The sequence below is a fragment of the Crinia signifera genome, chromosome 3 (genome assembly GCF_055691185.1).
Source record: "Crinia signifera chromosome 3, ASM5569118v1, whole genome shotgun sequence".
In the NCBI taxonomy this organism is placed as follows: Eukaryota; Metazoa; Chordata; class Amphibia; order Anura; family Myobatrachidae; genus Crinia; species Crinia signifera.
Genome location: NC_139219.1, coordinates 84,967,774 through 84,992,370, shown reverse-complemented (window position 1 = coordinate 84,992,370; position 24,597 = coordinate 84,967,774). Strand labels below are relative to the sequence as shown.

At 43.6% G+C, this 24,597-nt stretch overlaps 1 protein-coding gene across 10 annotated transcripts in view; it reads left to right on the top strand.

Annotated features, from left to right (window-relative positions):
- UTRN (utrophin) overlaps window positions 1-24,597 on the top strand; it is a 587,017-nt gene that overhangs the window by 405,432 nt on the left and 156,988 nt on the right. For all 10 annotated transcript variants that reach the window (XM_083176136.1, XM_083176132.1, XM_083176141.1 and 7 more), the window contains one exon: window positions 11,303-11,432. In XM_083176136.1, the coding sequence (XP_083032262.1) occupies window positions 11,303-11,432 (130 nt within the window). The remainder of the gene's footprint in view (window positions 1-11,302; window positions 11,433-24,597) is intronic.

The following is a 24,597-nucleotide window of genomic DNA, read 5'->3' as shown; positions in this document are numbered from 1 at the left end:
AAACAGCCCCTTATTTTTGCGAATGTGTTTTGTACTTGCTGTAATATGCTGCAGACACTTTGGGGTACATTACAAATACACACAGGGCAATTTCAGGGCATTTTCTTAGTGATCTCACTAGATCGCTTAGAAAATGTCCAGACATCACTTCGTAGGGGCGGCCCCATGGAGAACACCATCCCTGACAGACGGCTCAGCACACAGCGCTGATACATCGCTGTGCAGCACTGTGTGCTGAGCGATCTACACTGCTCAAATGGCTCAGCAGTGTCACCCTGTGTGTAGGCCCCTTAAGCATTGCACCAGAATCATGTTGAATAGCACTTCAAAAAATTACCCAATTGTTTTTTTGAATTGTTATAATAATTCTAACAGTGCATCTCCCACCCATGACACTTGATACATTTCAGGTGAATACTAAAAAAACTGAAAATGTTAGTCAAAATATTGAATCGATTACGCAATGATACTACTAGTGTAATGTTGATATTATCCTTTCAATGTCAGAATTATCCCTGGTACTAAGAAATGGCAAAGCAGGTGTTTGATTATTTTTACTTTCTACTGCAGAATAGGATATGAGTTGAACTATTGATATTTAAATGTATAACTAGAATTCCCATTTAGTTTTGTGTTCAACACATTCCATTGTGTAACAACCATGGCAGTGTTACTGTAGGGAACGCTGCCAGTGTGTCTCTACAGTAGAGAGCTTGCTTCCCTATACTCCCAGCCTGTCATTTACTCTTAGGCATCCTGGAAGAATAAATTACCTACTGCCACATTATTATAAGGTGTGCCAAGAGGGAATTTACATAATGTGAATATTAGGCACTATATCATATTCGGTGTCACTGTCTCTTGCTGCATGTGTCCTTTCTGTTTTCTTTCTTTCTAGTATATAATAATAAAATATGAGAGGCGGGAAAAGGGCAAGTCAGTAGATAATGTTTCTCATTCTGTCATGTCAGCATATATTTCTACCAGCGCTAGTCTTTGGTGTAGTAATTATTCAAAATGTTTTAAATAATGTTTCAGTGGAAAGTTACCTTGTTTTCACATGTTTTACAGAAAGGTAAAAAGAAAGCACTCATTGAAAATCGATACTTAGTATATAAGTATGTTGTATTGTGTCATTTTTTTAGGAATTGAGGCAATAGCTTATTGTGGTACTTGTTTCCTAGCACGGCCACACCGATTAAGATCGGGGTGATCGTGCTGAAAAAAATCGGGTCGATCGCATCGCATGCGATTTGGTCGCATGCGATGCGATCGACGCGACCGACCGATTTTTCACCCGATTTTTTCATTAAATCCAATGTAAATTGGGTCCCTGGGACCCAATTTTACATTGGATTGAATGAAAAAAATTCCCACCCCCCCCACATTCAAGCGCGTAAACCCCACCCCACGATAGACGGCAACCCGAAGCGTGGCGAGCGCAGCGAGCCCGCGAGGGGCGGCGGTACGCGTCCTCCGACCTTTTCATGCCCTACTATCCACTAGGGCGTGGAGTGAGAATAGAATAGTGTGGCGAGCGCAGCGAGCCACCGAGCCCTAAGCGTGGCGAGCGCAGCGAGCCCCGCGAGGGGACGCGGATACCTTCACAGGTAAACGCGTCCCTTCGCGGGCTTCACAGCTGTCCGCGTCGCCACGGACACCTGTGAAGCCCGCGAAGGGACGCGTATAACTGTGAAGATATCCGCGTCCCCTCGCGGGGCTCGCTGCGCTCGCCACGCTTCGGGCTCGGTGGCTCGCTGCGCTCGCCACACTATTCTATTCTCACTCCACGCCCTAGTGGATAGTAGGGCATGAAAAGGTCGGAGGACGCGTACCGCCGCCCCTCGCGGGCTCGCTGCGCTCGCCACGCTTCGGGTTGGCGTGTATCGTGGGGCGACGACGGGGACATTTATAATGTGAAATGGGTCATATTGACCCATTTCACATTTTTTGACATTTTTACACCATTTCAATGTTAAAATTTTTTTTAACATTGAATCCTATGCAAAAATCGGGTGCATCGCGTCGCATCGCGTCGGGACCAATGTTAATGGTCCCGACCGACGCGATGCCCCCGATATTTTAACTTCCCGACAAGATTTCAATGTTAAAATTTTTTTTAACATTGAAGTCAATGGAAATATCGGGTGCATCGCGTCGGTCGCGTCGGGACCAATGTTAATGGTCCCGACCGACGCGATGCACCCGATTTTTGTTTCCTAGCCGGCAAAATGGACCTGATTTCAAAAGAAATCGGGTCCATCGGGGTAATCGTGTCCCTTAATTAAGGGACACGATTACTTAAGATTGTGGCCGTGCTAGGAAACAAGTACCCTTATTGTACTTTATATTGCTAGATGTAGACATTCTATATAAGCCTACATTTAATCCTCTGTTGTTGTCATTGTAAACAGGGCTAGATACTGTATAAGCCCCATAAACACTACACATATTGCTCAGAAGGGCCCATTTAATGTGATATGGTGTAAACACAAAAGTTTAGTGTGCATTCTCAATATTTTTAATGTTGCTTCCACGCATCATTATACCTCTCCCCCATGCCCACTCCCTGGTGTCCCCTGAGGTCACCATTAACTGATATTGTTCAGTATCTATGCACTCTCATTTGTCCAGCAGAACCACTGATATATCACTTATAGTTACCTATATTGGTGGGGCTACTTATCATCTAGTGCAGGGGTCCTCAAACTATTTTGCTCTGGGACACCATCAGACAATAAAAATACTTACAGGACCCCAACAAGTTACTGCAGAAGGTCATCACATCACATGTGTAGTCAGCAGACAGCACATACATGGCAGCATTGTGGAGGCGCAAAATGATGGGAGGAGTCTAAAATAACAGACAATTCAACAGATTGTTCAGACTCCTTGAATCATTGACTGAGTTTAGAAAAGTCATCAGACTGACATCAGCAACATGGAGTTGCGACCCCATGCTGAGAAGATTGGGACCCACTTTGGGGTCAGGACCCACAGTTAGAGAACCGCTGATCTAGTGTGTACGGGGCTTAAGAGTGGAACGGATGAAGCTCTAGCTCTAGAACATAAAACTATGCCAATCATAATGGCAGCATGACGATTACCAGCTTCCCAACTTGCCACACAATCGGCCATGTACTGTATCATATTTGTTCAAATTGATTTCTCACAAAATTCAACAATTTTTCTTTGCATTTAGAAGACACTAGATTGGGCAGTCCCATTCTGAGTGAAGGGTAGGATTTGCCATTGCACTAAAACACCAGCAACTGCACAGCATCTCACACCCCTAATGGCCCACTCTGAGCTAGAATTTAATTTTTGCTTGCAGTCCCACAAATTTGTGCGAGTTCAGGCTGCCGTAAGGTGCGGCTGTTGCAGTGTTAACTCACTTCCGTAAGAACTTTTCACAGAATTAAATTGACCCCTAGGACTGATGACATGGCACTGGCTGCACCCACACGGCACAGATCCTAGCTCCTCCCCTTCTAAGTATAGACCCTTGAACATATTCAGCATTAGACAAATGTGGACTTTAAGCCAACCCTGATTGCAAATTTTGTGACTTACGGATATGTCCTCTAACATCTTTGCTGCAGTTTTCTCAAAATGCCACCAAATGCATAAAAATCTTCCAATACAGTATATTTTTTGCTGTTTTTTTCCTTTCCTGAAAATGCAACTTAGTCACAATGCAATGCAACTAGGACACACAAGCAAATGATATATGACCAGGATTAGACTGACGCACAGGGATAACTCCCAGTGGGTCCCATTACCTGAGGCCCCACCAAGGTTCTACATTGTGCACTTGAATTATACATTATATACACATTGGGGGGAATTTACTAAGAATACGAATTAATACGACTGTATACATCGTATGCCAAGTCGTGTTCCGGAGGGGGATTTACAAAGCAGTCAAATACGACTGCTTTGTAACCCTCCGATGTCATATTAATTCGTATTAACGGCCGTATATACGGCCGCTAATACGAATTAGTGGAGGCAGTCTGCACGGATCAGTCAGATGGTGTAAAAAAAAAATTGTAAAATACTTTCCGACTTTCTCAGCTCCTGATTGGCCGCCTAGCGGCCAATAGAATCATTCTGATGAGAGGCGCGGAGGATGAAGGATCTCTGCGCCTCTCAGTCCGACGCGGGGAGCTCCAGGAATCGCCGGCAGCTTGAAGAAGATGGAAGAAGCCCAGGACTACGGCGGATCAAGACTGAAGAACTTCCATGGAGGAACTGGGTGAGTAGGATTTCCTTCCACAGGTCCACCATGGATTTCTTCGGACTAGACACCGACACCGGAGCCCATGACCCAGGGACCTACCGACGGGATCAAGATAGGTAAGTATCAGTATGTGTGTTATGTATGTATTAAAGTTTTATTTTTCTGGTGTGTCAGTGTGTATTTATTTAACTATTTGGTACTCTTTACCTAGAAGGGCGCCCGTCGCGGGCATCGCGGGTACATTTATGTATGGCCGCGACGCGACCGACGCGATGCCCGCGATTTCCCATTGAAACCAATGTTAAACTTTGAAATCGTGTCGGTCGCGTCGCGGCCGTCCATAAATGTACCCGCGATGCCCGCGACGCGATGCTCCCGATTTCCCATAGGAATCAATGTTAAAAGGCGCGATGGACCCGATTTTACTGTTAAATGGCTCAATCCACCCGATTTGGCCATAGGAATCAATGTTAAATGGGCCACAGAGCCCATTAACCCTTAAATGTCCCCCCAAATTTTTAACGCCACCCCACGATCCACGCCAACCCGAAGCGTGGCGAGCCCGCGAGGGGCGGCGGTACGCGTCCTCCGACCTTTTCATGCCCTACTATCCACTAGGGCGTGGTGTGAGAATATAATAGTGTGGCGAGCGCAGCGAGCCACCGAGCCCGAAGCGTGGCGAGCGCAGCGAGCCCCGCGAGGGGACGCGGATACCTTCACAGGTAGACTTGTCCCCTCGCGGGCTTCACAGGTGTCCGTGGCGAGGTGGACACCTGTGAAGCCCGCGAGGGGACGCGTCTACCTGTGAAGGTATCCGCGTCCCCTCGCGGGGCTCGCTGCGCTCGCCACGCTTCGGGCTCGGTGGCTCGCTGCGCTCGCCACACTATTATATTCTCACACCACGCCCTAGTGGATAGTAGGGCATGAAAAGGTCGGAGGACGCGTACCGCCGCCCCTCGCGGGCTCGCTGCGCTCGCCACGCTTCGGGTTGGCGTGGATCGTGGGGTGGCGTTAAACATTTGGGGGGACATTTAAGGGTTAATTTGGCCTATTTGGCCCCAAATCGGGTCCATTGAGGCATTTAACAGTAAAATCGCGGTCAATCAGCCGTTTTAACATTGTTCCCTATGGGAAAATCGCGGTGATCGCGGTCATCGCGGCCATCCCGATTTACCCGCGATGCCCGCGATGACCGCGATCACCGCGATTTTTACCCACGACGCCCGCGATTTCAATCGCTGGCGCCGTTCTAGGTAAAGAGTACCAACTATTTTTTTAACTGTAGAACTACAAGACCCAGCGGGCCCTTTTATGCCCCACAGGCTGGGACTTGTGGTTCTCCAAGTCCCAGCTTGCGGTGGAGGCTTGCTGGGACTCATAGTTCCACAGTTAAAAACAATAGTTTTTAAATCTATTTTTTTTACACTGAATCAGCACGGTGGCCACCGCACAGGGCCACTGCGGACAGCACCAGGCTTCAGCCTGGTCAGGTAAGTCCTGGAGGGGGGGGACCCCTTTATTGGGGGGGTCCCCACTCCCCCAGGGCCCCTGGCCAGGCTGACTGGTCAGAGGGTTAATGCTTTGGCCCGGAGGACTTGTATAAAAAGTCTCCCCCCGGCTGTGGCATTACCCTGCTGGCTGGTTTGGCCTGGGGCTGGTTCTTAAAATACGGGGGACCCCTAGTCATTTTGTCCCCATATTTTGGGAACCAGCCCCGGACCTGGAGCCTGGGGCTGGTTGTTAAAAATCAGGGAACCCCTATTTGTCGGGTTCCCTGATTTTTAATTACCGGCCCCGGCTCTGTCAGCCTGGTGCTGGTTACAGCTGTGGGGGGGAGCCTACGCTAATTTTTTTTTTTTATTGATTTATTTTACAATTTTTTTAACACTAAAGCCTGCACAGATCTGACTGAACATTACCATGCATAGAATAGTAGTATTGGCTATATATATTTATCAAGGTTATCCAAGCCTCTATGGATCTGACTTCACCCCTCTTTTGTGGCAGGCCACACCCATAAGACTGGGCCCCAAGAACAGCCCTTCATGCCCCAGTCTGACATTGTGTATGACACTTGTATATCTGTATGGGGCTAATGCTGGCCACACATCAGACCAACTTTCCTCCAACCATCCAACTAGTTGGTTGGATGGAATAAAAACCTGGTACTGGATAGGAGCAAATGTAATTTGTAATTAAGTCATTTGTTTCCCAAATCAGTAAGTGGACAACAACTGTCACTCAGACAATGTACTCTAGTTGGACCTATTTGAGTTAAACAGTTTCACTGAATGTTTTGGTCCAGTTTGTGAGCAAATTGCTTATTGGCATACAGTACCAGATTTTCAGTCCAACCAACCAACCAACTAGTTGGATGGTTGGAGGAAAGTTGGTCTGATGTGTGGCCAGCATAAGACTTTGAACCTGTACACGAGGTGCTACAATGCAGAATTTACCAATACAAGCTCTGTTATGCTCCATATACAGACTCATTCACAATGAATATATAAGTGTCATATTTTAAATTAATCTGCACAATCTTCTCCTTCTAACCACATTGAGTTGCGACTTAAATGCAAAAAAAGACACCTGACATAAGCAGAGTTGTAGGGTGACAGAGAGCTCACCCTGGGCCAGACTATATAGGTTACTAATGGGAACATCTTGGCCACATGGCAGCATACTAGACAGGATCAGGAAGTGGATCAACACTATTCCCTCAATATCAAAAAATACACATAATTTTGTTTGATGTTTTGCCCACTTACTCTTTTCCATAAGTGACTCCCATTATACTAGAGGCAACAGGTTCCTTTAAAATAGCTTTTCCGAATCTATATCTGGTTTGGTCTTTATTTGTTTATTTATTTATTTATTTATTTATTATACAGAGAATATTTGAACATTGATATCAGTCCCTACTCCAGTGGAGCTTACAATCTATATTCCCTACCACACACACAGACATTCTAGGGTTAATTTGTTAGGAGCCAATTAACCTACCAGTATATTTTTTTGAAGTTGGAAAACTGTTATTTTATTTACTTGCAATCACTGTGTGTTTTTAGTATCTAGTACCAATGGGTGGCTGTCATTGATGATTCATCTGGCAGTTGTAAAAAGTGCCATTAGAACAGTTTTTGCACTTTATATGTTAATTGATCACTCTATCACCTTCTAGGGAGCTCTGCTCAAAGTAATGAAGTGCCCAAGAGCTTGTACCCCGAGGCTACCTCCATATGGACTTTCTGCCTGTGCTTAATGTATCTGTTTTCAAGCCCCTTCACATCCCCATAGGTTTCTACACAAGCCGAAATGCCATACAGAAAGCATAAATAAAAACTCAGTAACTGTATGAGGTGCTTTCCAATTTTCCTACATAGGAACTTTATAGCAAACTATCAGCATCTGTAAATAATATCAATATTATGTACCTATTGTACTATACAGACAATGGGCCTGATATGCTTGCAAAGCAAAAAAAAACATGTAACTGGGTAAAAACTTGTGGCACTGCAGGTGGGGCAGATGTAATGCGCAGAGAGTTATGGTGCCCATACATGGTCTTTGTGATGAGATGCCCGCTCCCGTGCGCATTCCATCGCACAGCACATAGAGTATATGCTGGCCGTGCTTTTAGTACTAGATTGCATCACATATAGCACAAAAAACACGGTGCTGTAGCACAGTTTATGCTTTTTGTACTAGATGCTAGGCAATCTAGTACTAAAAGCATGGAGTTCATTGCACCGTGTATGGGCACCTTTAGATGTATATGCTGTAGTGTGTGTACTGAATTAATGACTGTTGAAGCTGATTGGTTGCTTTGCGCAACTTGGCCACTTTCCTTCAGAAGGCTTGAACCATTTCCCCTTAACAGGGATACAATATTTCAAACTAGTGTTCAATCACTTACTGGGATGGCAGAAAGAGTTAGATTTGGGTGTGGTGTGTTCAAACAGAAATAAAGCTAACATTTGTGGGACACATGCAAAAGCGGCTAGTACTTACCCTGCACAGAAAAAATATAAATGTACTTGCACACTTTTTTTTTTACTTTTAAATCTGTATCATACACTGTACACTCAGATTATATATAAATAACAAATGTATCACTTTTTTTTCTCCCGTTCTGAGTAACAAACAAATGACAGCTGATTAGGGAGCTGCTTGATGGAGGTAAACAAACTATCGCCCTCATTTAATAGAATGGTGAATCGAATGCTTGCTTGACCAACATTCTGACCCATTAAACAACTCAGTTGGAATATTCACTTACATCCATCCATCTCTGTAGAGAAATGCAATTTAATGTAATTGCTTTAAGCCATCTCCACGGCATTTATCCTCAATGAACCTTAGTACATCGCACTTTTGGAGTAACTAACGACTTTTGAAATGCACATTTGTGAGCCTTTTAAGTTGTGTTATGTTTAGCTAATTGTCCTGAAACAAGAGTAAAATGGTACACAAGTTACCTGAATAAAGGAACCACTTTCCCAATCAATACTTAACGACAACTCAGGTTTTTCTCTTGTACACATAATGAGTAAATACCGTAGTTGCACACTGGTTAGAATTTTAGTTTTTTTTTTTTTTTTTAGAAATTCTATTATCTCTATGGCCCAGTGTTGTAATCAACATTAATTATGTCAGAGTTATTATCTTTGGTGTGCTCTACTCTTGCATCTTATTTTGGATACCTTTTGGATACATTTTAGCGTTACACAGACACGGTTTTATTTACTAAGATGGAAGTTCTTTTAAAGATGGGATGTTGCTATGAGTAACCAATATTTAGGCCTGTACACAATGGCGCTTTTGAGCTGAAAGCAGCTCACCTTTACCGGTTGAGCTCAATAGTCACCCAGGGTGTATGCCCCGGTGATGAGTGAGTGTTGAGCGCCGATGTGTGCTGCAGCATCATCGCCAGCCACCTCTGCTCATCTGATGGTATTACCAGTATCATCTTTTATTTTTAGTCTCTTCTGTTGTGATCTCATTGGTTGACTTGGGTCAATGAGAAAACCAGAGTTACAGTGCAAATGACTACCTGTCAGAGATACCTAGTGTAGGATGGTGGTTTGTTCTGCAGTGAGATGGGTAACAAGGTTTCTTATTATTGTTAAATATCCTAATGACTTTGAGATTACATTTTGATACGCTGAAAATGTTGCGACTGTTAAGATTTCCTTGTATTTAAAAATGACCTGATAAACACATGTGTAAAATTATAGTTGAAAGATGAAAATAGGATGAACTTTTGAGGTATTGGTATATGTGTGGACATAAGTATAAATGATCAGAATAACTATCTTCTTATTGGATATTAATGAATATGTAGGAAAAATGTAGGGAAACAATTAAATGGGGAAATTTGTAAATGGTTTCCATGATGTGTCACACAAAATTCATTGCATGTGTTTAAGGCATGGGGCCAGATGTATAAAGCTTCAAAAAGTGATAAAATGGAGAGTGACAAACAACCAGCCAATCAGCTGCTACCTGTCATTTTTCAAACCCAGGCTGTGACATAGCAGGTAGGAGCTGATTGGCTGGTTGTTTATCACTCTCCATTTTATCACTTTTTGAAGCGTGATGCAACTGGCCCATGGTCTTTTAAATCTCATTAAGTCTATGAGGAAACAATGGTGTGAGACAGACCAACAAAGTCCAGGATCCTGCATATATTTGTTGTCTGTACGAACAGTAGACAAAATAGACAGATACGCTCATTGTGCCTGTGACTATTCGTGTGCATGTGCGTCAGTTTATGCTTGCATAGGAATGTACGGTGCGTATGCATACCGCAGCAAGTCTCAGCAGGCTGCGAGTAATCGCTGCCGCAATGTGTACGCACACAGCAGGCAATTTCCCACAAGCTTAAGACAGACACATCTGTATAGAACACTGGACTGTGGATGTTGCAGTACATCTTTTGTCAGTACACACTGAGGAGAATATAGTTGTCTTATTTTTTGTAATGGATTATGATGGCAAAGAGGTCAGAGAGTGAACAATAGTGTTACTAGCGTTCCTCCAGCTCTTGTGGATATATACATAACCGCTTGCCCTGCCATAGTTCTGCCATTAGGGAATGCTAAAACTGTGGTAGGGCATGTTGAGATGCAGTGGCGTAACTCAAAAATCTGCACACTCACACACACACACACACACACACACACCCCCTAATATTTCTGTAGCGCCACCCCCCAAGAAATGGTAAACCACCCCAACCCTGCCTTACCCCTCTGCTTGCCGCTGACTCCTCTAGCATCCTCAAAAACCATCTGCTGTAAGGGGCGGACATTTTGTGAGGGAGATTTTTACTTAGAAGCAGGAGCCAGGAAGAGCATCAGAACCACAGACCAGTAGATATGCCGGTCCCAGCCACAGATGCGGCGACAATTGGAGGGTAAGGCAGGTCAGTGCATCAATAGCCCCCACAGACCCCCGGCGCCCACACTTACCCGGCACCTCCCTGCCACTGTGGGGTCTGCTGGGCTATTGTTATGTCACTGGTTACACGGCAGCTTAAAGGCCTCTGTGTATCACTGTACACCTGGTATACAGTAATGGACAGGGGTGCTGACAATGCTGCTATGCCTTGGTAATGGAGGGGGAGACCAGTCCCCCTCCTTACAAAATAATGTCCTGCACATGTCAGTGGGGGTGGTGACTATGTGACATTTGATGGGCACTTGCCACCCCACTGCACATAGGAGAGAGACTGATTGCTGCTTTTGCCTCTGTCCCTAGCCCAGCACACAGCATTGTGTTCTGCGCTCAGCAGGAGAGGCTGCTAAAGCAGCAACAGTCAGACCTCTCTCCATGCAAGCCCATGGTCTGTAATGGGGAAGAGGGGGAGCGGGCCCCAGGCTCCCCATGGGCCCCTCCAAAATAATACCTAGGGGTATCCTTAAATAGTGGACCGAGCAAACTCTTTGAATGTTTTATGTAATGTGCATCTCTTGGTTTATTATTTGGATGGCATTGTAGTGAAACTTAACTGTATTCAGCACTCCTGTTACTTAAATAATGTTCTTGTTTGTACTCTAGGTCCTGAAACGTGAATTGAAGGATAAAGAACAGTCTATATTGATCACCATAGAGCAAGCAAGAGTTTTCATATCTGAGCAGCCTATTGAGGGCCCTGAAGAGCCAAGACGGAATTTGCTTCCTAAGACAGGTTAGAATCGTCTTTTATCTGGCATTTTTCAGACATAGTGGCCTAAAAAGTGGACACCCTCTTGCTACCCCTTGCTTGTGTCAAGTGGGTCCCTTCTTTTCGGACGGTGCATGTGCCAGACTCTTTGCATGTGCGGATGCCTTCTACTAGGAGATATCACTTGGAGGATGCTGTTGATTTTTATGTCTAGGTATACTTGGGATGGGCGATGGGGGGGTGGGCAGCAATCCTGGCCCCTCCAGCAGCCCAAACCCTGGTAATTAGTACCTGTCCCCTCTTCCCTAACGGTGCCACTGACAGACACATAACTTACTGCTTGTCCCATGTTTCTCCAATGCTCCGACTGCACATAATCTGTAGTTCTGAAACACAAAATGAATATGTGCAAGCTGTACAAATAACTAATGAATTATAAAATAGTCCCGTGCAAGATAAAGTACATGCAGCTCAGCAATTCTGTTTATGTTCATACAGTTCCTGCAGTCCCCTGGAAAGTAAAGGCCAGTTTGCCTTTATAATTTGTATGTGTGTGATTGATGTAAACACCCAGGAGACTACACATTGTCTTGTTCTTATTGCTGTATTGAACATGTTGCCTTATGGTTGCTTTTTTTACAGTGACGGTAGCATAGAGTGTTTATATCACGTATGTCAGTACTATCTGTTCCAGCATCTCTGCCCAAAAATATTGGTGGCTGGGACAGATCAACTATACCAAGAGTAAAGAACAGAACAAATACAAATTGGCCTTTTTCTGAAATAAGGTTTTGTTTTGTATTAAGGGCCTAATTCTCTAACGGTCGGACGGGGCCAAATTAATTTCAGGGAGGGAGGGCCAGGGGCGGGGAGGGAGGACGGTGACAGAAAAGCGCTGTACAGTGGGAACACCCAGCGTTTTATGGGGGTGGGCGGCTGACGTCACAGCACGTCAATGCCTGCTCCGTCTTCAGCGAAATAGCAACACTTCGGGGGATTCGGCGGCGGGGGAGGGGGACAGGCGTCCTGCGCAGCGGCATTTTTATTGCCCGGTAAGCAGCGATTTTCACTGCTTAGCAAGCCAACATGAATCACCCCGTAAGTCTGTGTTTATTCACTGTTCCAAAATAATTATAACTTATGATTAGAGTCTTATAACACAATTACAAAATTATAGGCAGAAAAAAGGAGAAGGGAAGCATATAGCGAAGAGGAAAGGGACCATATTCAGTTCTGTTGACAGCAAATGCATCTTACTGGGTCATATTATATGTAAGTCATGGCCAGGTTATCTTGTGCACCGATGGGGAAATAGTCATTCTTGTAAACTTCAAATTCTTTAAAATGGTTTTTTTTTTCTCTTAATACCTCAGTGATTTAGTTCACTGGGAATAATTTATTTTTAGTTCAAGGAGAAAGAGATGTTATTTCATTGCTTGCGTTCTGCTTCCCTGGATAAAAATCACCAGGGAAATCTTGCATTGTATGAGTGCTGATCGGTATGGAGTACTATTTTAGTTCAGCTTGCTTGCTGATGCCATATACTACTACAGCTTTATCTGTGGCCTTTACAACAAGGTGCTATCACTGTCAGTTACAGAGGTCATATGTTGTGACCTCTATATCAGACTTCTGGAGCCAGGATTGCTTTTCGGAGAATAGTTACTTGAGATTGGATATCAAATCATGTCCAGAGTGTAGTCGCTGCGTTTAGACTTTAAAGCCCATCAATGCTTGAAGGGAGAACTAAGCTAATGCAAGGTGACTTTCTGGGATCCGCAATTGGAAATTCTTGTGACTTTCCCAACCCTGTAAATCTTGGTAATAAGAAATTAGGATTACTTGGTTTGACTATTTTGATGCCAATATATCATTCAGGTTCACAGACTGTGTCCGGGAAGCAGCACTTGCTTAAAAGTATTTTACTGTTTTGGAACCACAACTCCCAAAACGCATTACAAAGCAGACAAAGGCGGCATTAAGTGAGCAGCAAAGGCATAGGAAATCATGTTTTACATATAGCGGATGCAAATGAACATGGTTTAAAACAAGAGTAACTGCTGTCTGTTCATCAAGGTGTAAAATCAATTAGAAAATCTCCATAGACCACAGCGAATGTAGTAGAGTATTGGGAATATTGTGAACATTTTTCTTGCGCAACTAAATGTTTTAATTTGTTGGTGGAGGTTAGAGGGTACCATACAGTACACATGCATGTACCCTCTGTAATTATTTGCTGACTTAATGTTTTTGTGATCCATGACTGCAGGGCCTAATTAAGCGTTCCAGCAACCCTAGACTAATGCATAAGAGGCTGCACCCCCCACCCCCCCCATCCCCAATACATTAATTATAATTTTCTTTACCTACATGCTTGTTGCCAGACTTTTTGTTCTCATTACCAAGGGTCACGTGCTCATTGCCAGGGGTTACTTGTTTGTTGCCTGGGGTTACACATGCTCGTTGCCAGGGGGTTTCTTGCTCATTGCCAGGGGGTTTCTTGCTCATTGCTAGGGGATTTCTTGCTTGTTGCCTGAGGGTTTCTTGCTCCTTGTCAGGGGGTTACATGCTCCTTGCCAGGGGGTTACATGCTCAATGTCAGGGAGTTACTGCTCATAGCGAACCAGCTATTCTAGAAACCATACTTCCAGGTGACACTAAGCAGGCTGCCTTCCCCTGACAGACGCTCCCCTGAGCAGGACCTCTAGCAATGATGGTGGCGGCCATTTTTGTGAAGCCATTTTTGCAGATTCTATTCCGTCCGCATGGAATCTGCAGAGACCCGGCTCCCCCCCCCCCCCCCCCCCCCGGCTTCCAGTAGTAGGTACATCTATTGTGCCAGCACTGCGCCCCCCTAAGATCAAACACTCCGAACAGCCTATTGGTTGATCAGGTCCTGCCTGACAGCCTGAAAGGATGATGCCTGTGACTGACCTGTATGTACATGCTACTTACACTTGTTCATGAGACAGTAGCACTCTCTCTAGTTTTGCCTTGCCTCAGTTACTGAAAGGATTGGTTGGAGTATAGAAAGTTTAGACATTCAAGGCCTATCTATTGGACCAGCAAATTTCAAAAACATCATAGTGTCTATAGAAAATAATTTCTGGGCCTATTTAGCAATAAAAAAATGGTACAGCAGGTGAAAACCAAATGGTACAGCAGGTGAAAAATGCAGAGTCTTAAACCATTGACAGCCTATTTGGATCTACTGCTTTTACATGACCTTGCATTGTGCGGTCTCATGTGCACTGTGCTGGAGACAGGTAGTACTAAAAATATTGGTACTTGTTTCCTAGCACGGCGCCAACGATTTTAATTGTATCCATCGGGTCCGCAAACATTGCGTCGATAGCATTGCATGCAACCAAATCGCATGTAAAATGGTCCCTGAGACCCAATTATTGGGCCCAATGTAAAATGCCCCCCATGACACCAATTTTTATTGTATACCCACCCTGATGGGTCAAATGGCCCCCCCCCATTGTTAACACCACCCCACGATTAACGCCAACCCGTAGCGAGCCTGCGAGGGGCGGCGGTACGCAACCTCCTACCTTTTCATACCCCCACTATCCACGTCGGCGTGGAGTTGAATTTATATAAAATCAACTCCACGCCGATGTGGATAGTGGGGGTATGAAAAGGTCCGAGGACGCCTACCGCCGCCCCTCGCGGTCTTGCGGCGCTCGCCACGCTTCGGGTTGGCGTTCATCGTGAGGTGGCGTTAACAATGGGGGGCCATTTGACATACAAATTACCCATCAGGGTGGGTATACAATCAAAAATCGGGTACATTGGCCCATTTAACATTGTTCCCTATGTAAAATCGGGTCTATTGCACTGGTCGCATTGTATGCCATTATAATGGCATACAATGGACCCGATTTTACATAGGAATTTAACATTGAGTACAATGCATTCAATGTTAAATTGTGACGGTCGCGTCGGTTAATGCGATGGACCCGATTTTCTAATTGTCGGAAAAGGCTAAAAATAGCCCAAAATCGCGTCGGTCGGGTCCCATCGCATACCTTAACTTAAGGTATGCGATGGCCCACGATGGGCGCCGTGCTAGGAAACAAGTACCAAAATATTGCAATCTTTTATATATCTTTTTTTTTATATAATAAAGCATTTTTCCCTTCATTGCTTCCCACTATCGCCATCCTGAGATGGTTATATTGCTTGGTAGACAGTGGAAATACTTGTCTCCCATGAAAACAGATAAACGGGGTCTGTTTAGGACTTATAAAATCTTGCAGAGGAAGCTGAGATGCTTGTTTACATCAAACTATTACATTATTATTATTATTATTATTAATAATAATAATAATAATAATAACAACAGTTTTCTATACAGTGCAGCATATTCCCTTTTTCAAATCGTATATTTTATTAGTAATATGCATACAACGAGAAAGGCATAATGAGGGACCAGACAGAACAATTGTAAGAGCTGTAATGACATGCAGAGGGTCCAAATACAAGAAGATTCAATCACAAAAATTAAATGTTGACATTAGAGTGTGTTAAGATTGAAGAAACTATGTAACGACAGATATAGCCAAATATATATAGAGAGATTACAACTAGAGAATGAGAGATATTATTTTGGGGAGGGAGGGCAGAGGAGGGGACAAGGGAAGGGGAAGGAGAGGAAATCCAGCAGCGAGTGGGGACTCGGGTGCCTAAAAAAGGAAAATTGTATGTTTGATTGGGGATACTATATTGAAACATGCTAAGAATCCGTACAAATGTATTTGTGTACAATAAGATCTTTGTAACAATTCAATACTTATATTCAGTGTTTCAGTGAATTAAATTAGTATTTAAATGTCTAAAACAATTTGATTTCAATTGAATTTACAGTGGTTTTCAGACAAAGTACTGTATTCTCTCTGCTGTCTGAGCCGGCTGGATGTAGATTGTTCCATGAGTACTTTGGGACAGTGAGGAATGGCTCTCACAGATAATCAATATTGTAGTATAAATAAGCTTCAATAAGTTAAACCCCAGGAAAACAAATGACCAGGCTCTGCCAGGTTATGGATAGCAATTCATAGCAAATTTACTCGCACTGTGGAGTGAAACGCTATAGTGGAAGGAAGATTGCTTTTTCTCAAGCACCATTTCAAGTCCAAAACAAGTGCTAGTGAGCTGGAAACGCGTCTCACAATGGTGCGATTGATTCCAGTAATCTTTTAAAGAAACACACGAATATACCATTATAGTGGGATTGGAACAGAAATGATTTTGTCAGATGCAATGAAACAATGATTCTGTTATCCAGCCGCTGTGAGCAGATGTGCATACCATTAATATGGGGAGATTTTTTCAGGTGGTAATTTATATAGAAGCCAGGTTCTTGTCTTCCCTAGCTGTCAGTCAATTGTTCTAATCGTTCTAGGTGACAGAGTTTATCGGTAAAGAAAAGAGTGTCTTTTTATGGTGCACCTGGAGAAAAATTAATCATAAAACGTCACTTTTATTTCATTAATTAAAATAGTTGCGAAATATAAAAGGATATTGACAAGACATAAGACAACATTTAGTGAAAATAAAAAAGGATAAAAAATCCTTCACCTAGTGGAAAACACCCCACTGATTGATCTCCCAATGATAGCTTTAATTATATCGCTGCTGAGCTGCGTAGTGAGTGATCATTTATAAATGATTCTAATTAACTCAAATGGTCTGTAGCGTTGCAAAGGTACTCTGGGCTCTCGGGGGTAACTGCTAGCAAGCGCCTGAGCACGGATATGATTCCGTCTCAGCGCTGCTGCTAGTTTACTGGAGCCAGTGAATTCACGTCCTGTGTTCTTCCACAGAGCTACATCAAAGGAGTGCCTGTCTGCACCTCCTTGCTCTCGTGGATTTTTAGAACAGACAGGGACACTACCGGTTCTGGCGCCAGATACCGTGTCAGTGTCTAGGATAGGGGACCGTGTCCAACGGAAACCCCTCACGCAGCCAACAGTTCAAAATATGAGGAAGCTTTTTTGCGAAAGCGTACGCTCGACACTACACACCTAGTGTGTTTAATACCCCACTCTCCCCTCCCCACTTACTAACTGTATATTTTGAACTGTTGGCTGCGTGAGGGGTTTCCGTTGGACACGGTCCCCTATCCTAGACACTGACACGGTATCTGGCGCCAGAACCGGTAGTGTCCCTGTCTGTTCTAAAAATCCACGAGAGCAAGGAGGTGCAGACAGGCACTCCTTTGATGTAGCTCTGTGGAAGAACACAGGACGTGAATTCACTGGCTCCAGTAAACTAGCAGCAGCGCTGAGACGGAATCATATCCGTGCTCAGGCGCTTGCTAGCAGTTACCCCCGAGAGCCCAGAGTACCTTTGCAACGCTACAGACCATTTGAGTTAATTAGAATCATTTATAAATGATCACTCACTACGCAGCTCAGCAGCGATATAATTAAAGCTATCATTGGGAGATCAATCAGTGGGGTGTTTTTCACTAGGTGAAGGATTTTTTATCCTTTTTTATTTTCACTAAATGTTGTCTTATGTCTTGTCAATATCCTTTTATATTTCGCAACTATTTTAATTAATGAAATAAAAGTGACGTTTTATGATTAATTTTTCTCCAGGTGCACCATAAAAAGACACTCTTTTCTTTACCGATAAACTCTGTCCTTTCCGTGTCTATGGTAGCACACCCTCATATATATTATAATTGATTAGTGTAAATTAATACACTGAGGGTCCATCTCTATACATTAACCTATGTATTTCTGTGCGACTGACTACACCCGTTTTCAGTTTCGTTCTAGGTGACATTGGATGATAATACCTAGGCAGATCACACTGGCAGTGCTTCACCACTTACCAGTTTTCAAGGTTATAATATTATAGCTGCTATTACACTTATATAAAACATAAAGGGATATGTACAAAACCAATGCTAGTATATACATTAATTGCACATCCTTTGTAGGCTACATTGGCATGCTTCACAATATTTGAGTACATTATACTGACTTATGCAGGCACTTGCCTATCACTTCTGAATGTCAGGTTACCCGTGGCACTCTCCCAGATGTTGCCACCACCACCCATGTGCTGGCTTATCTAATAATGTTTGCTCGAAATGCAAAGTTCACAAAATCATTCTTGTTAACATAAAAATACTGATTTTCATGTTTTTAAAGCATTATAGTTGGAAAAGACTATTCTTATTTAGAGGGTTTCTGCCCTCATACTTTATGTTTAAATGCATATCCAAATGATCCTATAATTGAGTAATTTATATCATTGTATTCTACCTGCCATCCTCATAAATGAATTTTGCAGCATCTACATCCTATACCTCACAGATGTAGTGAACTTGAAATTCACATGTACGGTAACACAGCACGTACTTGAAATTAATGTGTTTTTTTTTCTCCTTATTTCTTCACGTTCCATCAATGTTTGGTGATGCATACAGGTGTTTAATGGGAAAATAAGAGGTGCGTTTACTAAAACTGCTAAAAATTAAAATAGCTGATGTTTCCCATAGCAACCAATCAGATTATGGTTGCTATGGGCAACATCACCCCTTTTCCTGATTTAAAGCGTTCAGAAATTTACCCCTATGTCTATCTCTATTAGACAAAAAGGATGAAAGAATGATTAAAACATTACAATTAATGCTGTGTGTAAAATCAAATCAAGTGATAATTCCAACATGGGGTAACTGGGCAATTCAACATTACCTTACCTCAAAATACAAGTGACTCAGGGCCTTATTCTAGTTCACTCTTTCTGACAAATTCCTTCTTAGATGGACAAAACCATGTGCACTGCAGGGGGGGCAGATGTAAAGTGTGCAGAGAGAATTAGATTTGGTGGGTTATTTTGTTTTTCTGTGCAGGGTAAATACTGGCTGCTTTATTTTACACTGCAATATAGATCTCACTTTGAAGTAAAACCCCACCCAAATCTAATTGTCTCTGCACAAGTAACATCTGCCCCACCTGCAGTGCACATGGTTTTGTCCATCTAAGAAGGAATTTGTCAGAAAGTGAACCAAAATAACCCCCTAGTGAGCAACTTAAATACCATGAAGTCTTTATTTAGTAATTCATCTATGTACATGGCTATATTAACAATGAGGTGTATAAAGCTACAGCTAAGGACCTGAGCTCCAGCAAGGCCCATGCATTCATTGCGTTGACTTTACACAACAACATAAAATACCTGACTTCAGTGCCAATGGACATTTGTATTGTCCTGGGAAGGCCAGACAAAGCCCTCCCACCTTCCCCAGAACTACTGCATATCCCCAGCATTTCATGGGCGTTCCCATGGTAATTCGCTGGTGACGGAGGTGCCGGGGGCAGGCAGCTGATGTCACCGGATGTCAACTGCCTGCCCTTTTCCCGTACAGGGGCGCTGCAGATCTAAGACACCAGAGAGTGCCTTAGATTTGCGAGCACTAGAGAAATCATTTGATAGTCGGCGACCATTCAATGATTTCTGCCCCGCACGCAATCTGCGAATGGATTTTTATGCAAAACATCCATTCGATTGCGCGGGGAGATTCATTCTGCGTGCAGCAGGCAGCGTTTAGATGACATGCAAAGCTGCAAATTTTGCAGGTCAATCAGAATGAGGGCCTTGGTTTGCTAATGGACAAAACCATGTGCACTGCAGGTGGGGCAGATGTAACGTGCAGAGCGAGTTATATTCGGGTGAGTATTCAGCCATCCGCACTGCTGCCTGCGAACATGCCAGCAAATAATCAATTCACAGCATCCGCTCGCACAAAGAGACTGCACATTCGCATAATGCTTATGTTCATGTGCAGTCTCTAAACATCAATACCCTGTTCGAATGCGCTGGAGAGCGAATTAATTAGAATGAGGGCCCAAATGTGCTTTGCGACTTAACCTGAATCTCCCGTTAGTTTGGCCCTGCCTGTTTTATCTTCATGATTAAAAATGTCTTATGCTGGGTACACACCAGGGCGACTAGGGCCCGATCCCCTCAATCTAGATCCAATTCCGACCAATTGGATGTAGATTGTGTGCTGATTGGGCCCTTTTCTGTCCTGGTGTGGACCGATACCGATCCGATGCGCGGTCCCGTGGGTCGGTCGGTCGTTATTGAAATCCTACCTGCTGCAGGTAGGATCTCAATGACGACCATACAGCCGGGTGCGGGTCGCCATCGGATCGGACCCGCTCACGGTGCACATCGTGAGCGGGTCGTGCCCCCCCCCCACGTCACCGTGAGCGGGTCGGACGAGACACTGACGACCCGCTCACGATGTGCATCGTGAGCGGGTCGCCCTGGTGTGTACCCTACATTAGTCCTTCAGTGACTAGCTGCTTATATACTGCACAGTAGGCTCTGCACCAGCTCTGTTAGGGACTAAGACTATGCTACAGTGCATGTTATGGGGGGGCAATACATTGCAAATGTGATATTTACCCCATAGCCCTAGATGGAGTAAACATTACAAAAAAGTTCCAGAAGATGACACATTCTTCCATTATTTCAATGTGTCACTTGCTGAATTCTGTTTTAAATGTGAAAAAGATCTATTATTACTGTAATCTATTATCACTGAGTGGAAATGTTGTCTTTACTACCACAATCTGTTATCTATTGTGGGTGATAATTACTTTACAGAGCTTAAAATGCAGAAAAACAGTGGTGATTTAAAGCTTTAAAAATGCAAAAACCTTTTGCTTATAAGGAATAAGTAATGAGCCATATGTTCATTAGCTTCTGTTACCATTTACCTATTCACATGGGTATTGATTGCTCCTTCCTAAAGTTCTTCAACAATTGTATACTAATTGGTTATTTAAGCCTGCAAAAAAAAACCTGACTGCAGTTCAAAAACTTGGATTCCTTTATGGTCTTTGAATACATCTTGCTGTTTCCTTTATGGTCTTTGAATACATCTTGCTGTTATAGATGAGTTACACAAGATGGCGGTATAGTGGAAATCTTCATTAACCCTCTCATGCCCTGGGACTCAACGCTTCCTCCACACCTTATGATATCACAGCATGGTATCACAACTATATATAAAACTAAATAGCGTTTATTTCTTATTTATGCATTTTTTGTTTGCATTTAATACTTATTTATATATTTTTATATATAGAAGGTCATTTCGAGATCAGAACGTAATTGCACTTTATTTTTACCTGTGAGTAGTAATTTTAACTACTGTATGCATATACACATGTGTATATGCATCTAGCTTCCTTTCGCATTAAACAGCTCTTCTAGTCATACTATGCCATGACGTGACTCTGTAGGACCAGGTGTCTTTTTTTCTGCTACCTTTTTTGTTAAAGTGCATCTTATGCTGCTTTCCCATTGCCTACACGGGTAAAAACCCGGTTTTTTTAAACGGGTCTTTAAACGTGTAAGAGCCGTAAAGCCCCTTTCCCACTGCAGCTTTTAAACGGTAAATTATCGTTTAAAAGCTGTTTTTATCCCATTCCCACTTACCCGTTTAAAGACCCGTTTAAAATGATAGTAAAGATGGAGGGGGGGGGGGTTAAAAAAAATTGACGTGGGGTCCCCCCCCCCACTGCCGTAACCAGCACCAGGCTGAAAGAGCCGGGCTGGTATTAAAAAATCAGGAAACCCGACAAATAGGGGTTTCCTGATTTTTTAAAACCAGCCCCAGGCTCCAGGTCCGGGGCTGGTTCCCAAAATACGGGGGACAAAATGACTAGGGGTCCCCCATATTTTAAGAACCAGCCCCAGGCTAAACCAGCCAGCAGGGTAATGCCACAGCCGGGGGACACTTATGATATAAGTTCCCGCGGCCAAAGCATCACCCTACTGACCAGTCAGCCTGGCCAGGGGCCCTGGGGGAGTGGGGACCCCCCCAATTAAGGGGTCCCCCCCCTCCAGGACTTACCTGACCAGGCTGAAGCCTGGTGCTGTCCCCGATGCCCCTGGGCGGTGGGCATCGGGCTGATGGAATGGTGTAAAAAAATAGAATAAAAACTATTGTCTTTTACTGTGGAACTATGAGTCACAGCAAGCCTCCCCTGCAGGCTGGGACTTGGAGAACCACAAGTCCCAGCCTGCGGGGCATTAAAGGGCCCGCTGGCACTTGTAGTTCCACAGTAAAATAAATAGTTAAATAAACACACTGACACACGTGAAAAATAAAAGTTTAATACATACATTACACAAACACACTGATACTTACCTATCTTGAGCCCGTAGGTAGCCTTCAGTCGGTGTCGGCATCCTCCTCCGGTGTCGGTGTCCGGTTCCGACGCAATCCATAGGTGTAGCTGTGGAAGGAAACTATACTTACAAGTGTCCTCCAGCGAAGATCACGTCCTCTTCTTTCCATGTAGCATCCCCGGGACTTGGCAAAATAACAAACCGGCTTAACGCGAAACCCACGGACTGTGAGCAGGAGCCGCACGTGTGTTTGTTTACATCGTGCGGCTCCGCCCCCGAATGCCGCTATTGGCAAAAAAAAACGGTATTTTTAACCGGGTAAAGCAACCTGGAGCTTTCCCACTGCAGCTCTACCCGTTTAAAAAGGCTAAAAAAATTACAGTTTAAGAGCTGCAGTGGGAAAGGGGCATTATTTGCAAATGGAGCAAATAGGATGCATAAGCAGCTTCTGCTGATTAAAATTAGATACAGAACATTCTATTCAGTGTGTAACTGTGGCTGTATATGCACACATAATTCTATGTTATACCGTTTTCCCCAGGAAAACACTGTATTGTTCCGAGTCAGTTACCTGGCATGGTCACATAACATGTGGCAGGACAGTCCTGCTGTTTGGAAGAAATCTGTTCAATCTTCCTCCTGCTGCAGTGGCCCCCTGAAAGTGATGCTGCAGTCTCTGACCTCTGACCTGGAGCTTTCCCTGACTCTACCTACTCTCCACTTCCAACTTATGAACATGTAAAATAAATGTGGACATTTGCCATAGGTTTGAGTTACTAATTAGGTATCTGCAGAAATATAAAGGCCCGTAGAGTGCCTAGTTGGTCTACAGTGAGTAACACCTAATTGGTTGACATAATATTTTAGTTGGAAGTCAGTAGTCAGTCAGGAAACATACTTTAGCTGTGATTTAACCATATAGTCATATGTTCTTAGAAACATTTTCTTTTAATTTGATGGAATGTTTAAGTCTTATTATATTTACCAGCATGCAAAGGTTTCCATATGTGGCTTCTAAACTATTCTTGAGACTTCCAATGTTGAACGTTTTTTTTTAACATAATGGAAAAAGAACATACAGTATAATCATGCTTTGGAATGTAATAATGCCACATAAAGATGATAAAACTGACTATCATCAGGAAATCCAGCTTGAATTTGACCTTGCAAGTCATATTCAATCCTTGCTAGAACTCAGGTGCATCGATGACTGGGCCACAGGGCTTTGTTAAGGCCACGCTTACCAACTATCCCAATTTTTGGCAGTGTGGTCCTAGTGTTACAACATAGAAATAGGACAGCATGTACAACACATACCATTCAATTTATTTTATAATGTATGAGGTTCTTTGCATAGTATTGGCCAATAGTATGAGCCTTAGACAACAAAAATACAAATGGAGACACACTGGCGCTGATAATTCGCGATGTATCCTCATTTGCAGGTTTTCATATATGAATAATGTCCATGCAAAGAAGAATACATAAAAACACAGTTCTTCTTTTCCACCCGTGTCGGAAAAAAGAGTGCTGATTGCCCTTCCACCAAAACTAGGGAACCGTGATGCGTACCCAACTAACATCAAATATGGGTAGCTAAAGCTTGTCAAGGTATCTTTTGGTGATATCGTACCTCAACTCACACTAGGAAAACATTGTTCTCTCACATAAAGGTATCTTTTCTATGCACCATAGGAAAGGAGATAAACCTATGGACCAGGGTTTAAAGGGGAGGGGGGGGGGGGGTCTGAGTTTCACAAACTCTAATGGTAAGGTGGAGCTAGTTCAATGTCCACATTGGCCCTGCACAGTAATTATTACAGAGAAGCATTATAGTTTGGAGGTGGAGTAACAAACACCCTACCACATGCCCAGGTTCTGGGGGGAGGGGAGAGGGGTAATTAGGTGGCAGAGGGAACTGAGCCATCACTTCTCCAGAACCACTTTAAGCCCTGCTATGGACTAATGTACTACATAAACTGTACTGACTCGGTGACATCACTACCATTAGAAAGAA